The sequence below is a fragment of the Phyllobates terribilis genome, unplaced genomic scaffold (assembly GCF_046119375.1).
Source record: "Phyllobates terribilis strain yellow unplaced genomic scaffold, ASM4611937v1 Scaffold_4__5_contigs__length_816908805, whole genome shotgun sequence".
NCBI lineage: Eukaryota > Metazoa > Chordata > Amphibia > Anura > Dendrobatidae > Phyllobates > Phyllobates terribilis.
The window spans coordinates 463,821,735-463,839,829 of NW_027362764.1; the positions used below are offsets into that span (position 1 = coordinate 463,821,735).

Genomic DNA, 18,095 nt, shown 5'->3' on the forward strand with positions numbered 1-18,095 from the left:
GAAAATAGCACGGCACATCCCACTTGGCTGTTATGCCGGCCTGACCACGTTGTCTCGTGCATAGACATATTCCCACCTCAGCCTTAATTGGTAGTAATGCCCCTTTCAGCGCAGTTACTTGTGACTGTGTATACTTATTAGTATATAAAATAATGGGGCATATTTATCACACTAATTGCAACAGAATTCTGGTGGAATTTGCTCCATAATCTGTCTTTCATGAGCGGCACCATATTTATCATGTGCTACGTGGTTAACTGTGGGACAATGTAAGCCAACTAATAGGTTGTGTTGACATGGACTAGAGTCGACAGTCGTAAAATTAGACCGATTTATCAAACTGCACGAACCACTTTGATAAATTTGGGAAAACAAATGGTATCCACTGTTAGGTTCTTCTGTTTAAAGACATATACTTTGTATTTATTCATATGAAAGAAGCACAACCCCAACATCATAAAGCACCATAAAGAGTTAAGAATAGATAAACGTATTGCGAACCCTTGTCCCAGATAATTGGGCAATGTAAATGCTCCTTGAAGACGATCTGTTAGAGAAGGGTCCGGTTTTGACTCTTTATTTTATTCCTGCTGTCTGTATAGACAAGTAAGGAGTGTTCAGGCACAAAGTCCTCCATGCCTGTGTAAATAGCAGTGCATTTCCTTCTGTGCCGGGCATATTAGGAGTGGATGCAATAATACACCTTATCCACAGGCAGAGCTTTCCCTGAATCGCTGCCTCCTTATGAAAGGCTAGGTATCTGCTGCATCTGTATGTTATATTAACCTCTGTTCTGTTGTATCCTGTTTTACATCTCTAAATTTGACAAAAAAAAAGCACAGTACCTTTTCAACCGGTTGCAAAATGGTGATGTAAATTGAGCCTAACAAACATCCTAGTATTCCCTCGCTGTGGGCCACGGATTCTGTCCAGATTTAAGCTTGGATCCCGTGACCACAGAATCGGCAGATGTTACAGAGCTTTAATGCAAGGGAATGGGGTTTTCTTTGTATCCATTCATATGCTTTGGAAAAAAATCAGTGTGGAATAATTGACAATGAAATTCAAAATGGAACACATGGTCATTATTTGCACAGAAAGCTGTATTTGTAGTGACTGGTGTGCTTGGCATTGCAGCCTTGTTATATACAACTGAATGGCACAAAGCTGTTAAGCTGCTACTAAAAGTACAGGACTGTGTACACAATGAAGGTGACTGAGCTCGTAGTAGTGCTTAAGGACTGCCGAAAAGCTGATTTCATATACATACCTGCACAGCCGTGTCAACTGTTAAGTGGTTTCTGCCGCTTTTTGCAGATCAGCTGCTATTCAGATGGATGTGTAGCCACTATACAGGTGATGGAGCAGTGCTGCTCAGCACCACAACTGCTTACGTCTGGCCACCGGCGCAGCTGGATGTCGAACAATCTGATATTGATGACCTGTCAATATCATAGTAGTGAAAGCCCCTTTAAATATAAATGTAAGTATAAAGAAGACAAGCAGTGGTTTTGCAGTTCAAAAGAGATGTCATCTTTCAATTAATCCCTCACTTTATAATGATATTGAGATGACTCTGTTCACTCTTTCCCATTCTACACACCAAAGTCAGCCTAGTTTGTGTTCCATCTCAGAATGTGAAAATGTCAGTTTTTGGACATGTGTATATGGATATGTGCATTAAGAAATCAACATATTTGTTCTGAATAAAAAAAAATTAAATATGCAGTTTCTTACTGTAAACTGATGAGCAATAATCACAAAGTTGTGATAACTCCTCTTTCCATACTGAATTGTGAAGGGTTTTTATTTTTAAAGACAAGTTTAGTTTTTATGTCTGTCCCATGAGGATAACTTGGAGGCAACAGAGGTATGATTCATATTGTGAAAATTAGGATGAAAAACAACAGCAAAAAGAAAAATCACATTTTATTGAACTAAGGTGATAAAAGATACAGAGAAAATTTTAGTAATCAGATGTGCTATAAGAAGTGTTGAATAATTTGTGGAAATTCATTTAAAGGGAACCTGTCAGAAACCTCTTCACACTAAGTTTTTTTTTTCTCATTAAAGTACACTCTGCGCTCATCTTGACTGAAAAAAACAGAAATGTAGAAATTTTTGCAAATTTATTAAAAAAGAAAAAGTGAAATATTACATGGTCATAAGTACAGACCAAAAGTTTGGACACACCTTCTCATTTAAAGATTTTTCTGTATTTTCATGACTATGAAAATTGTACATTCACACTGAAGGCATCAAAACTATGAATTACCACATGTGGAATTATATACTTAACAAAAAAGTGTGAAACAACTGAAAATATGTCTTATATTCTAGGTTCTTCAGAGTAGCCACCTTTTGCTTTGATGACTGTTTTGCACACTCTTGGCATTCTCTTGATGAGCTTCAAGAGGTAGTCATCGGAAATGGTTTTCACTTCACAGGTGTGCCCTGTCAGGTTTAGTAAGTGGGATTTCTTGCCTTATAAATGGGGTTGGGACCATCAGTTGTGTTGTGCAGAAGTCTGGTGGATACACAGCTGATAGTCCTACTGAATAGACTGTTAGCTGCTTTTCTCTTGCCATAATACACATTCTAAGTAAAGAAAAACTAGTGGCCATCATTACTTTAAGAAATGAAGGTTAGTCAGTGCGAAAAATTGGGCAAACTTTGAAAGTGTCCCCAAGTGCAGTTGCAAAAACCAGCAAGCGCTACAAAGAAACTGGCTCACATGAGGACCGCCCCAGGAAAGGAAGACCAATAGTCACCTCTGCTTCTGAGGATAAGTTTATCCGAGTCACCAGCCTCAGAAATCGCAGGTTAACAGCAGCTCAGATTAAAGACCAGGTCAATGCCACACAAAGTTCTAGCAGCAGACACATCTCTACAACAACTGTTAAGAGGAGACTTTGTGCAGCAGGCCTTCATGGTAAAATAGCTGCTAGGAAACCACTGCTAAGGACAGACAACAAGCAGAAGAGACTTGTTTGGGATAAAGAACACAAGGAATGGACATTAGACCAGTGGAAATCTATGCTTTGGTCTGATGAGTCCAAATTTGAGATCTTTGGTTCCAACCACCGTGTCTTTGTGTGACTCAGAAAAGGTGAACGGATGGACTCTACATGCCTGGTTCCCACCGTGAAGCATGGAGGAGGAGGTGTGATGGTATGGGGGTGCTTTGCTGGTGACACTGTTGGGGATTTATTCAAAATTGAAGGCATACTGAACCAGAATGGCTACCACAGCATCTTGCAGCGGCATGCTATTCCATCCGGTTTGCGTTTAGTTGGACCATCATTTATTTTTCAGCAGGACAATGACCCCAAACACACCTCCAGGCTGTGTAAGGGCTATTTGACCAAGAAGGAGAGTGATGGGGTGCTATGCCAGATGACCTGGCCTCCACAGTCACCAGACCTGAACCCAATCGAGATGGTTTGGAGTGAGCTGGACCGCAGAGTGAAGGCAAAGGGGCCAACAAGTGCTAAGCATCTCTGGGAACTCCATCAAGATTGTTGGAAGACCATTTCCGGTGTCTCCCTCTTGAAGCTCATCAAGAGAATGCCAAGAGCGTGCAAAGCTGTCATCAAAGCAAAAGGTGGCTACTTTGAAGAACCTAGAATATAAGACATATTTTCAGTTGTTTCACACTTTTTTGTTAAGTATATAATTCCACATGTGGTAATTCATAGTTTTGATGCCTTCAGTGTGAATGTACAATTTTCATAGTCATGAAAATACAGAAAAATCTTTAAATGAGAAGGTGTGTCCAAACTTTTGGTCTGTACTGTACATTGGGACGTGAAGATGCACTTACAGCTCCTGAGCCTCACACTGTATTCCCTGCCTACTCACTTCAGGTAATACTCAGCGTGAGGCTGAGGAGCTGTAAGTGCATCTTCACGTCCCAATGTACTTCCAGACATATAATTTCAGAAATTCAAAATTCAATTTCTTGTTGCTGGAGCGTCGCTCCTGGGTTATAAAAGGATTGCATGTAATACAAAAAACAGAGGCGCACCCTGAGAAGTACCCGGTGGTCTATTGAAGAAATGTGTTGAGGTGGGGGATTATCCGCTCACCTGGTGGGGTTGTGCACCCTTGCACAACACTGGCAACGGCACGATATTGAGGGGCTTCAGGCTGCTGCAGGACCGCTGCCCCATCCTCCTTCCCGGTGAGGTCATGTGGTACGGAGGCCAGGTCACCTGACGTCCACGTCGCCGGATAAACGTCATTTAAGGTCCTAGAAGGCTCTTGAGAGCTCACGAACAGCTCCAAGCAACTCCAGCCACAATCCCAAGGTTGGGAAAGGCAAATTTTGAAACAATTTGTCGTCAGGAATGGAGCGCTAGGTAGCAAGGAGACTCTCAGAGTAAGAAAACCCCCACCTGAGGAAGACAGCAGGCCGCTGTCGAAACCCGTAGTGATTGTGTAATAAACAGGTATAACATCTCCTCTCTGAGAGTCTCCTTGCTACCTAGCACTCCGTTCCTAACCACAAATTGTTTGTTTCAAAAATGAAAGGATCACAGTCATATAAATGGTTTGGGGGTGTAGAAGTTTGACAGGTTCCCTTCAATAATTTGTATGCTCCGGTGAGTTCTAAATGAATGAGTAACCCATTATTTGGCGCTCCTAGGTTTCAAGTAGTGTTAGTGCTTACGTTTGGCAGATTCGTTGCAGAACTTACAGTAACTGAAAATCCATTTTCTACATGAGGCTTGTTCTAACAATCTATATCACACAGAACATATTTTTTTCATGTGACAGATTTGTGCAGCAAACGATCTGATATGAAACATTCTGAAAAGTGCATTTTTGTCAGCTAGTTACTATGGGACTGCAGCTTGTCTGTACAATACTCTGTGTATGTATAGTATAAAGACGATTCCTAAATAATTGATTACTAGAACATGGAATGGGTGAGCTTCATTTTCACGTCAGAGGTTATATGCCTGATTTGGGTGAAGGGGTTAATATGCTAATGACAAAGGTAGAAGCTTTGTGGAGTGTTAGAGAATGCTACAATGTAATAAATAACACTAGCCAAACAGACCATGTGTAATCTGTATAGCCTTGTGGAATGTCACTAAGGATTAGGATTATGTCCCCTTCCAAACCATGAAGTTTTTAGCTGAAAGTGAAGCCCCTGTAAACAGTCTTGACTATAAGTTTTCTATACATTTCTGTTAACAGTTTATATGCCCATCTATGCGGGTGCATGGTAACAGACTACTTAAATACTTTGGTTAGGTGATCAATAAGTAGAGGACAGAAGTATGCGTGCTGAATAAGAATACTAAGTTTGTAGTTTACTATGGATACACATAGGTCTGTATAGCAAAATATTAGTAAACAATATCGACAGTCCCTTTAATGGGTGAAAAGGTCTATTGCTCACTTTTTTTTTTTTTTCTGCTGTGTAGTATAAGAATTCAGATTAATAATCTGCCCACTAAAAGCAACAAATACCTTATGGAAGAAATGTCAATGACTGTTTCCACTTTTAGGAAGTGGACCCCAGAGACATACAGGCAGCACTCACTGGAGCCCACTCCTTGCTGCTGCTCCTGCCTGTCTTTTGGCTGCAGTGGTAACATCTCATTGAACTGCAGCCAATCACTCGGTTCAGCTTCTTATGCAATGTACATCAGCATAGCAACTGAGCTGAAGTGATTGGCTGCAGCTTGATGTGAGCTGTCGATATCACCGCTGCAGCCAAAACACAGAGCGGAGCAGCGGCAGGAAGCCAATGCTGGAAAGGTAAGTACTATCTCTCAGTGTAAAAAATAAAAATAAAAAAATAGTGTAAGCCATCAGAACCAGCCAACTTTGTCATCAGAAAGATTGCATTATGAATCAATAAACATTTTAACATAATCATTTCTCTAAATGTTGCCATGAAAATGACAGAGTAATGTAGTGACACAGACTTGTGTGCACAGAGCCCTCCATTTAGATCATCATCACTGCATGTATGTACGGTTGTGACATACATGTGATTATGCAGAGTGAAGTATTTTCTCTTGTGCTTTCCATCATAGAAAACCTGATGCATAGCTATAACCAGCAGTCAGATTTTAGCTTCTTTGGTGGAGCGCCTACAAAGATTACAGTATATATTGTACTTGGTGATGCAGAGGTCATTCGCTTGTGAATCACAGCCCACGTTGGTTCCATATCTGATTCAATTAATTACAATAATCAATTGTGTACTTAAAGGGAACGGGTCATGTTGTAGTTGGTATCTGATCTGCAGGCAGGATGTTATCGATCAGGAAGAGCTAATCAGCTTTATTATACATTTTTCTGTATTAAGTGTCGGTAAAAGTTGCATTTAATTTATTTAAATCCCTGATGTTTGTATGGATAGGAGGCCAACGGGCAGTCCTACTAGTGACGGAGTCTTCCCTGTATGCCTGTGCATGCGGATGTAGCTGTCAATCGCTATTAGGACCGCCCACTGGACTCCTATCCATACAGTTGTGCTCAAAAGTTTACATACCCCGGCAGAATTTTTCCTTTCTTGGCCTTGTTTCAGAGTATGAATGATAACAAAAAGCTTTATCTCTACTCATGGTTATTGGTTGGCTGAAGCCATTTATTGTCCAACTACTGTGTTTTCTCTTTTTGAATCTTAATGACAACCAAAAATGTCAAAATGACCCTGATCAAAAGTTCACATACCCCAGTTCTTAATACCGTGTATTGCCCCCTCTAACATCAATGACAGCTTGAAGTCTTTTGTGGTAGTTGTGGATGATGTTCTTTATTTTCTCAGATGGTAAAGCTGCCCATTCTTCTTCATCAAAAAGCCTCCAGTTCCTGTAAATTCCTGGGCTTTCTAGAATGAACTGCGCCCTTGAGATCTCCCCAGAGTGGCTCAATGATATTGAGGTCAGGAGACTGAGATGACCACTCCATAACCTTCATTGTTTTCTGCAGTAGCCAATGACAGGTCGACTTGGCCTTGTCTTTTGGATCCTTGTCATGTTGGAACATCCAAATACGTCCCATTCGCAGCTTCTGGGCTGATGAATGCAAATTTGCCTCCAGTATTTGCTGATAACGTGCTGCATTCATCTTTCCTTCGCCTTTTACTAAGTTTCCTGTGCCTTTGTAGCTCACACATCCCCAAAACCTCAGCGATCCACCTCCGTGCTTTACTGTAGGAATGGTGTTCCTTTCATTATATGCCTTGTTGACCTCTCCAATTGTAACGTTTATGGTTGTGGCCAAAAAGTTCAATTATGCATGTACAAAAGAGGACCTCTAAATGGGACAAAAGTAACCAGATCTTGCTCTTGTTATTGCTGCTGCTCCCAAGTATCTGATTTTTTTTATATATCTGACATATGGCTCCAGAAATGTGGGTCTTTTTAATTTAGTGCTAATTTTTATTGTCTTTACCAAGAGGGCGTTCCTCCCAGGATTCCCCGTGGGCATGTCTTTAGACTGCATTATTACTCTGTCAGCAACACCCACTTTATAAATACCATAAAAATTAGCACTATATAGAAAGGCCCGTATCTTTGGAACCATAGTTATGCAGATTTTTAAAAAATAAACAAAAAAAACAGACTTCATATTCAGGGGAGCAACAGAAATAAAATAGCCAGTTTTGACCTTGTGCTTGTGGCAATGATGGTATTATGTCATAAATGTGTCCTGATTCTCTACATTACACTGCAGCTGACCTGAGTGTTATCTGTGTATGGTACAGGTAAAGCCAGGTACACATCAGATCTCTGGGACAACAAAGCCAAAAACGTCCTCTGATGGACCTCTCCTGCAACGATCAGTTGTCTGATGCCCCCATACACACAGAGGGTCGGCCAAACCCATTGATAGCGGCAATTTTCAACCGACAGTTGCCCAATGTGTATTGGGGCTTTAAGCAATGTTACAAGGTAAAAGAAAAAGCTTTACTTGCATCATAAATTCATTGCTTCTCAGCTCCAGTGATCTGCCCCAATGGCAAGTTATGCTGGTGACCTCTGAGGCCAGTGATTGGCTGCAGTGGACAGGTTGCACATGATATTATTCACTTCTGGTACCGACAGGGAACACTGCATTAGCCTAGGGCAGATTTAGTAAAATCTTGGAAAATCCTTTAAGCAAAATGTCAGTAAATGATTATAGATGCTGGCTCCTGTAAGCCCACATACTGTGGTGTAGTACACTTTTATTAGTCAGTCCCCTCTACAGTTCTTGTTATTAGGCTGATAAGACAGACGTTCACCCTGCAGACTCATTCACTTCAGTTAAAGTTATTGAAAATAGCAAAGACACTTTAAAAAGTAAATACTGGACATGAATATCTACCGATGGTGCACCTACATGAAAAGATGCTGACCGTCTTCAATAGGACCACTGTTTTTATGGAACTTTAAGGGGTTCTCTGAGAGTAGGAAAAAATGAATTAAGAAAATAATCTTGTTACACTGACTGAAGCATGTCCTATACTGTTAAAAAGAATGTCAGCAGGTTTTTGCTATCCCACCTGAGACTAGCATGATGTAGGTGCAGAGAGCCTAATTTCAGCGATGTATCACTTACTGGGCTGCTTGCTGCAGTTTTGATAAATTACTTTTATCTACTGCAGATTTAGCAGTTCTCTGAAGGCTGATCTCTGTATAATCACACACACACATCACTGATTGTCAGCTTTCTGTGTACACTGTGCATAGGCAGAAAGCTGTCAATCAATGGTGGGGGCAAAGTTATACAGAGTTTATGAAGATGGAGGACTACATGGCAGAAGATATACTCTAGTGATAATCTCTTGCTAATAAAGCTACACTAATCAGCCCAGTAAGGGATACATCATTGGAATCTGGGTTTCTTCACCTACATTATGCTGCTGGTAAGGTGGCATAAACCTTGTGACGGATTCCCTTTAATAATAGGACAGGTGTTTGAGCATGTGCAGTAGGAAGGCCCGCTGCTGTGACCTGGAGGTAACCCATCCCACATACTGCCAACTATCTCCAGGTCACAGCTGTGCAGTGTCCTACTGCACGTGCTCAGACACCTGTCCTAGTAACATTCTATCAGTGTAACAAGGGGGCTGCCGTCTGAATTCTATAGAGGTTACCTCCCTAGGGAAAACTATTGTGATTTCCTAATTTAAGGTGTTTAGGGGTGTATTTCTGATGACATTTATATCTATTGATTGTAGAGAGCACCTTTGAAAGGGTTTTCCAGGTGCTTTAACAAATACTCTCAATCTCAGTCAGGTACTCTGGTGGTCACTGTGTTTTTTGTTTACAAGTTGCCGGTTGGTGACCCCTGCAGCCAGTCGGTGGAGTCAGTAGTCCCAGGTCCTGTACTGCTGGCATGGCCGCCCTGCTGATCTCCCTGCTTTCCTCTGCCCTGCTCTGCTGCAGCACTGTGCCCTATATTTTCTGTTCCATAGTGAGATGCACACTGTATCAAGTGCTGGAGAAACAAGAAAAAATGTAGCACAGCAAAAACACCACATGCTGGTTACCATGGAAACTGCCAGCCTAGGGCCAGGGTTGGTAGTGCTGGCATATTGTGTGGGTGTCTTTACTGAACAGCGCCTTTTTTCATTTTTTTTGTAGCTTATTGCATACTTTGATTAAACCTTTGTGTACAAACACCAGTTTACACCTAGCAAATATTATTAATAAAATCGGTACTTTTCTTAATAATCAAGAATGTTTCCCTTCTGCATTTGTATGGAAGATGTGAAGCGTGAATATGTAATTTGCTTTCCAATATTTACCCATCATGCTGCTCTTCCCAGCTATTATGGGGAAATGTAGCCCTGTCTGAGTGCGAATCTGAATATTTTTATTCCATAGAATATTAAAGTCGATGTGCTGTGTTTTCACATGGTTGTGATTGATTTTTGGCTCACCAGGTGTCCTCTTCATTTCAGATCGCGCGGGGAGCATTAGCACTCTTGATTCGCTGGACTTCGCGCGGTACTCTGATGATGGAAATAGGGAAACGGATGAGCGGGTCGCAGGTGAGTAACATCAAAATGGATAAATTGTCCAATTGATAAATGCATTTTTTGGCTTGTTTTGAATATACCATTTAAATATCTTAGATGTCAGCCGGAGTCTCGGCAGCTCCTTTTCCAGCTTGAATTCGACTCAGGAGAGCGTTTCCAATGTCCACACATGACCCGTGCGATGTGTTAGGGGGCTGACCGACGGCATATTTCAGAAGCTAATGGCCACCTCCTCTGTCTGCGTCAGTCACGACTGAGGATGGGCTGGCCTAGCTATTGGAATCCTCACTCAGCCAGCCTCGGATAATGTGCGAGCATAGGAAATGCTGGAAATGAACCCGCTGGAACTGGCACTGCTATTGGAACACCTCTTTTTAATATTGTGGACAAACCCTTTAATTACACTTTTTTTCACCTTTACCCATGACTGCACCAGAGGGGGGCTCCACCTCCAAAGGCAGGAAACAGCAGATAAAAAGGCAGAGCCTCTCTGTGCGTGTCATGGTTTCCAGTCCTTGCAGGTAGACCGACAATCCCTGGGCTGCGAGGGTGAAGATTTACTTAAAATGCATACATATACATTTATATATTTCTTATATTTTACTTACATTTGCAGCTGTCACTTTATTTTTCCAGGTTTCCTCTAACGCACCTGCTCTGAGAAAACCTAATTTACTCCAGAAGGTGTCCAACATTTTTTATATAAAAGGTCCCTAACAGCAAATGCTTTGAAAAAATAACCATTACCATGCTATTAAATGGCCTTCTGTACTACCCCTGCCACACTGATGGTCTCTTCTGGTCCCTATTTCCTTGCCTGTAGTGATGCGGTCCATGTGCGCCCCATCATCACTGCAGGGTACGTACCCGCAGACCTGCACTGACCATCGGGGTGATGGTGCTGATGCAGCCGGGTATATAAAAGCTGAGCTATGGTCAGTAGATTGCTGGATGGCCACATTTCGTTGACTGTAATGATGGGGAATATATTACCTGAATAAGCAGAACTTGTAATTGCAGCTTCTTATTTCAGTCTTTCATAAAAGTCACATGCAACTTTCCTTCGAGTAGATATTCTGCAGTCGTCCTGACTGTCACTTTCGATATATCCAGCATAGTTCCACCCAAATATTTCATTATACCATGTTAGTTTGTATCACTATGATACTTTGTATGAAAGTTTCTGCCATGTGTATCTGTATACTCCACATGGATTCTTTTAGCTCTTGTACTTTGTGCATGTTCTATGACTGTACTTACAGAATGCAGAAAGATTGCCATAGTAAGAACTACAAGAAACATATAGGAAATATCATCTATGAACAAGAAACATGCAGCAGAGTGTTTGTTATCGTTGGCCTTCCTCTCACCCTCCAAACATTACTTTTTTTTGTCTGACCATTGCCATTGGTTTCTTGCAGTCTGACATAGTTTTATTTGTTTTTTGTGTCCTCGCCTATTTTTGGTCGTGTTTCATGCTGCAGTGTTTGTGCGTTTTATATGTATATATTTTTTAATGTCTTATTTCAATTTTTCCAATTCCTTTTATACAGACTTTTTTCTTTTTCTCATTGCCTTCATTATTGGCTTGATTATGCATCTCATTTTCTTGAGGATCAGGATCTAATCCAAACCAATGTGAATGATTTAATCTTTGTTATATTTTTAGAATTAAATTAATTATATGAAATTAAAAAAAATCAATACTTACGATCTCATAAAGATTATAGCAGAAAAATATTGCACTAATATGTTGTTCTACATGGGCACACAAGATGCGCAGAATGGCGTGTCTTATTAGTTTATAGATCAACTGTGTTTTGGCCTAAATATGCTGTATGTCTTCTGAAATGTCGCAGTACAAGCACTTGCAAGGTATGTACACACTGTCTTTATCAGGCGGATTCTGCCTGCGACCCACCAGAAAAAGTACTACACCAAACAGGTGTAAGCCGTCAATATGTCACATATGGAATAGTGAAAAAACAACCCATGTGTTGTAAAGCCATCACGAACGGCGTCCACAATGCGGATGAGGAGTTCACTGACGCCAGCGCAAACTTCAACTCCAGATCTTGCCCCGGGGCCCATCGGGCTCTAGTTACACAATTGGTAGCCACCACTATCTCATATATGAATGAAAAAAAAAAAGCCTCAAAAACGACCTCCAGTGTTTTCCTGACGCTTCTACTTCAAAAACTGTGATTTACGCAGATTCCTAAAAGACGTCATGTGCACATTCCCTAGAAAGGACCTGTCACCAGGTCTGGAGTGGCCAAGGTTTGCTCCTACTTTGTTCCCGCTGCTCTTTGGAGTGTTGTGTTTTTTTGTGTTTTTTTTTTTTTATAAACTCGCCATATGTTTCCAGGGATATGAGCCTTATCATTTAGTATTAATTTTTGTGGTCTTTACCAAGGGGGTGCGGCTCACAGGATTCCATGGGGACTTGTCTTTGGGCTTCTCTGTATTATTACTCTGAGCAATGCCCATTGATTAAGACCATAAAAATTGTATTAACTGAAAAGTCCCTTATCTCTAGAACAATATGGTGAATAAAAAAACAAAACAACAAAATGTTCAGCGGAGCAGCAGGAATAAAATAAGAGAAAAAAACGAACCACTTTTGACCTGGTGTCTGGTCCTTCTTAAATAGAAAATTTACAAGGAAGACATACAGATGTTGTCTATGGATCTGATCCTCTTCTGCTCTTCCACTGTAGGCTTCAGCCAATGCCGGTCAAACAGGCCTCCAATCCCACAGTGCTGTAGCCTGGCCAGCCCCATCCGAGAGACCGGCGACGGGTGCTACTGAATGAGGCAGAACACTGATTGCTGTTGCTACATCTCTAGCTGTTTTTGATGTCAGAACATGTTCTCCGAATTTGGCAGGGAGTTGGTCATCTGCACTGTGGGTAATGGGAGGCTGTTTTGGTGGCATCAGTTGAAATCTTCTGCTATTACATGTCTGATTTGTTGACAGGACATGAGGACAATCTAAAACTGATATGGTTAGGATAACGCCACCCTTCACATAACCACATGTGGCTCCCAAGCCACAGGTTTAGGATCTTTGCCCTAATCTATACATTATACCACCACACTACACTAACACTCCAGCATATTACTACACGACGCCCATTAAAACATTATCTGCTGTGGTAGGGAAGTGGGGTCACAGGCCTGAAACTCTGAGAGACCGCAACACCAATAAAGCAGTGAGAGGGGTTTAATCTTCCTGTTCAGCATCCGGACTGTCAGAAGATGGCATGGTCACTGAACAGGCAAGAGATCAGCTTGCAGTAGTCCTGCACGGACATGCTCCCCTTCCACAAAATGAACCATTTCTTGGCATGCCAAACAGTATCTTTACAACAGTTCATAAGGTGCAAGACCTCCTGCCCAACAGAATGAACCCCGTGGGGAATAGTCTGTAATCTATGTTCCAGGGTGTCCAACAGGCCCTGTGCAAAGAGGCAATCCCAATGACATGCATATATATTTCCTTCTTGAATGGGCACCTTGGGCTGTACCGGATTTGGACAGGTTCCAGGTGTGTATGAATGACCAGATGGGCACTCCGCCCTGGATTGCTCTGCACAACAAGTCCTTATGCCGCATACAGTCTTTGTTTCCGTGGGTGGCCCTGGAATAGACTCCATAAAGTTCTTATCTTTGAAGAGCCTGTGGATGGTTTTCATTTATGTCCCGTGTGGACGTTCCGTTATATATTCAAATCTGGAACAATTTACGGTACAAGTGATTGGGGTTTTCCACCAATATTGATCCATCCTATTGTTAAGAGCAAAATCACCAATGCAAATCTATGGGTCTGTGAAAAAAACCAATCCATGTGTTGTCTATTTTTCATGGCCTGTTTCATAGGAGAAGCTTGAGAACCCTCCCACCAATTTATTTTTCCACCAGAGAAAAACTGATGGTAAAAATACACACTGACCAAACTCTAAAACTCTGAACAAATACACCGAAGAAACTCCGACTAATATTTGTGTATGAGAATAGGCACTGACGTGTGAAGGAGCAATTGGGCTGTTCCTCTGTGGCTGGAGCGAATAACAACTGATCTGGGGCATGCATGGTGTCGAACCATAACAGATCCAATATTGATGCCTTCTCCTTAGGATAGGTCCTTGATAATCCTATCTGTAGAACACAAGTAAGTGTTTGATTTCCATTTTTGAGTGTAGTGTAGACTAAGAAGCCATAGTGTCCCATCTACAATAAAAAACGACTGATTAAATCTCCAGAATGTGCGTTTGCTTGTTTTCCCCTGTGCCTAAACTTTGTCAGACAGCTTGAACTGTGAACTTGGTTTGGCTAGATTCATTTCCACAGAAGAAAAGGACACCCGTGGTTTTGCGAAGCCAACTCTGCTGCATGCTTTCATGAGATCCATTAGACTGCATGCTTTCTGTTTCAATACAAACTGTATATATATTTTTCCACACCCATCCTTGCTTTTTATTTTTATTTTTGTTTCCCTTTTCTTGGTTGGATGCCTGTGTGTGTTTAATCCAAAACCCTGTCCAGTCCTGGAGTTTGAGCTACGGAAAGCCAAGGAGACCATTCAGGCCCTCAGGGTCAACCTTACACTGGCTGCAGGTGGTGTACATACGATTTTCTTCTTCCTAGTTTTCTTAATTCACATTACTAACCGAGGTAACACATATGGTTGATCTTATAAGAGTGCCAATTTGCTTAATTTCTGTGTTGCAGAAAATGAAGTTCCTTTGCAGGAACGCAAGAATTATAAATCAAGTCCTGAAATTCAGGTATGATGTATTTTGTTCTATATTTCACATATAAAATTTCATAACATGGTACAATATAAGGTGGTTTTCAAAGCAATGCCTATTACACAGGGGCGACTTCTTTTTATTAGATATTTCTTGTGGGTTTTCTTAATAACTTTCAGATACGTTTCATGTTAGAGACTGAGCAGTCGATTACCTCCTTGCAGATGTTCAATATTCTTGCAGTTTCTAATCTGTGCCTAAAGACTAGCCGAGACTCATTAGCTTTCTTTAGGCTGACCTAAGACACTTCCACAAGTTGGTGGGTAATGTACAGCTAGCTACTTAAGGAGGCATCAGACAGGTTTGTCCTGAAATTTATCCCTCTTCGCACAATAGGCTGAAACTGCACTTGTCAGCTTTGCTGTACAGACTGGGACAAGGTTTGCTGAAGGCATAGGATTTACAGATGTTTTCCCATATTTATTATTATTGCAATATCCCATCACTTTCTGATTAGTGTGGCTCCAGGGTCTGGGGCAATCACTATCCTGGTTAAGCCGTGCAGCTCCTTCATTGCTTTTCCCAGCTCAGAGACCCCGAAGGCAGTCGCTGTACAGCACCTCTCCACCAATCCACTGTACACGGATCTGCAGACCCACCCTATTCAAGTGCAAATACCTGTACAACTGGGTTGGCGAAAGAATCTTACAAGACATTAACGCTATATACTTTTTGTTCTTGTATCACTGGGGGTCCCAGAGGTTGTTCCCCACTGATCATAAAGTGATGGCATTTTCTACCCATGTCACTACTTTTAATGTATGTTAATATACGGCACAATTGGCCTCCATGAAAACCTCAGATTATATGTCATTAAAGGGGTTATCCACTACTGGACAGCCCCTTATTAAAAGGGCTCAACAAAAGAGGAGGCTAATGGACTGATTGAGTCACATGCTCTTAAACAGCAGCCATGTTACAGACCGAAGTGTTGGTCAGTTTGTGAGGAAAGCTCCACTAACTAGAGAAAGTGGCCGACCTTTAAAGAACTCTATATTTTACTAATAGAGCACACGTGTCAAACTCTGGCCCGTGGGCCAAATCGGGTCCGCAGGGTGGTCTTATTTGGCCTGCGACAACAGAACTGCCACCCCTATGTGGGGCCACTATACTGTATGGAGGACTATGTAGGGCTCATAATACTGTATGGAGGATTATGTGGGGCCCGTAATACTGTATGGAGGATTATGTGGGGCCCGTAATACTGTATGGAGGACTATGTGGGGCCCGTAATACTGTATGGAGGACTATGTGGGGCCCGTAATACTGTATGGAGGACTATGTGGGGCCCGTAATACTGTATGGAGGACTATGTGGGGCCCGTAATACTGTATGGAGGACTATGTGGGGCCCGTAATACTGTATGGAGGACTATGTGGGGCCCGTAATACTGTATGGAGGACTATGTGGGGCCCGTAATACTGTATGGAGGACTATGTGGGGCCCGTAATACTGTATGGAGGACTATGTGGGGCCCGTAATACTGTATGGAGGACTATGTGGGGCCCGTAATACTGTATGGAGGACTATGTGGGGCCCGTAATACTGTATGGAGGACTATGTGGGGCCCGTAATACTGTATGGAGGACTATGTGGGGCCCGTAATACTGTATGGAGGACTATGTGGGGCCCGTAATACTGTATGGAGGACTATGTGGGGCCCGTAATACTGTATGGAGGACTATGTGGGGCCCGTAATACTGTATGGAGGACTATGTGGGGCCCTTTATTCTGTATCCTGGTTGGCCCACGACTTTGTCCAAGTTTTTAATGTTGGCCCTCTGTGTTTTGAGCTTGACATCCCTGTACTAGAGGCTTGGATAACACATGCTGGTAGCTCGATAGGGCTCTGAATGCTTATTCCCTCTCATGCTCTGGTCAATGGGGGGAAGAGGGCAGGACACGATCACTTCCTGGACACTGTAATCTATGGCATTTCTCTGTCTATAGTTTCCTATTCATTTCAGCTGTCATCATACACGCCTATGTATTGTCTATATAGACCATGCAGCTTTGATCTCCAATCTTCTTTAGGGACAACATACAAAAGAAAAACTTTAGCATATATTTCTATTGTACAGACACAAATTTAAATAATAAAATTATCATCTTAAATGAAATCTGTCAGCAGCGTTTCACCCCCAAGCTGTGCATGTAGCACTTTCAAAGTCCAGCCATACCATTACATGGCCAGTCCATTCCTCAATTCCTGTGAAATCAGTGTTTGAACTGATATATTATGTGGCTGAAGAGTTATTTATAAATCTGAAGCCTCTGTCACTCCAGCTCTATTCCCTGCCCAGTGCCACCACCTCCTGCTTGTCTGACAGCCTCTGTGCAGTAGGACTTGAGGCAAAGGAGCTACAAGTCAAGCTTTAGGAGGCGTTACTGGGCGGGTAATAGAGCTGGAGTGACAGAGGCTTCAGATCTACAAGTAGAGCTTCAGCCTAGTTGCATATCAATTCAAACGCTGATTTCTCAGTAACAGAGGGACGGACTGGCCATGTAACGGTATTTCTGGACTTGTCTTTGAAAGAGCTTCATGCGCATATAGATAGGTTTGAGGGTGTGATTCTGCCAATTTAAAGCCCTTTTAAAAAAATTAACCTTTTTAGTTTTAAAGCATTTTTTTTCAAATGTGCTTCAATTAAAAGTGGTGTCTTTATATTAGTACAGCTCCTTTAATTCACAGAAGCACTGGTACTCAAGCACAGATCAGTGCTATAAAAACAGCAAAAATGGAGGCAGCACTCAAAGGGCCCAAGGGAAAAAATGTGGAGTTTCATTCACTCATCAGGGGGAATACTTTCACTTAGACTCGTAGAGTGCTGCCTCCATCTTTGCTGTTATACTCAGAGGATGTTTTTGGCTGTGGCCCTAGAAGGGATTGCACCCCTGACTGAAGACTACACTGCTGCTTTTTGTTTACTACAGAAAGCATTTTTATGCCACGACCCCACCATCAGTATCTAGTCAGTATTCGGTCAGTATTTTTTCTCAGGAGTGGGAGCCAAAACCAGGACTGGGTGATAAATACAGAATTGGTGACTTGTTTCTATTATACCTCTTCTCTGATTGTTCCTCACCTGGTTTAGGCTCCCACTCCTGAGAAAAAATACTGACCGAATACTGATCAAATACTGATAGTGGGGCCGTGGCCTTTGGTGTACACTCTATCTTCATCAGTCTTATGGACTTTAAAAGTGTTCATACTTTGCTGTGCTTTGCTCTTGTAATCGGTGAAGGTCCCTGTGTAGAGATCACAAATCATCTAAACCTTATCACCC

The 18,095-nt window shown here is 41.9% G+C and overlaps 1 protein-coding gene across 4 annotated transcripts in view; it reads left to right on the forward strand.

Moving 5' to 3' along the window:
• The window catches only part of RELCH (RAB11 binding and LisH domain, coiled-coil and HEAT repeat containing), a 175,672-nt gene that overhangs the window by 30,439 nt on the left and 127,138 nt on the right, over positions 1-18,095 (forward strand). For 3 of the 4 annotated variants that reach the window (XM_073678653.1, XM_073678655.1, XM_073678656.1), the window contains exons 2-4: positions 9,917-10,006; positions 14,543-14,614; positions 14,729-14,784. In XM_073678653.1, coding sequence (XP_073534754.1) covers positions 9,917-10,006; positions 14,543-14,614; positions 14,729-14,784 — 218 coding nt within the window. The remainder of the gene's footprint in view (positions 1-9,916; positions 10,007-14,542; positions 14,615-14,728; positions 14,785-18,095) is intronic. The other variant, XM_073678657.1, reaches the window with a different exon arrangement.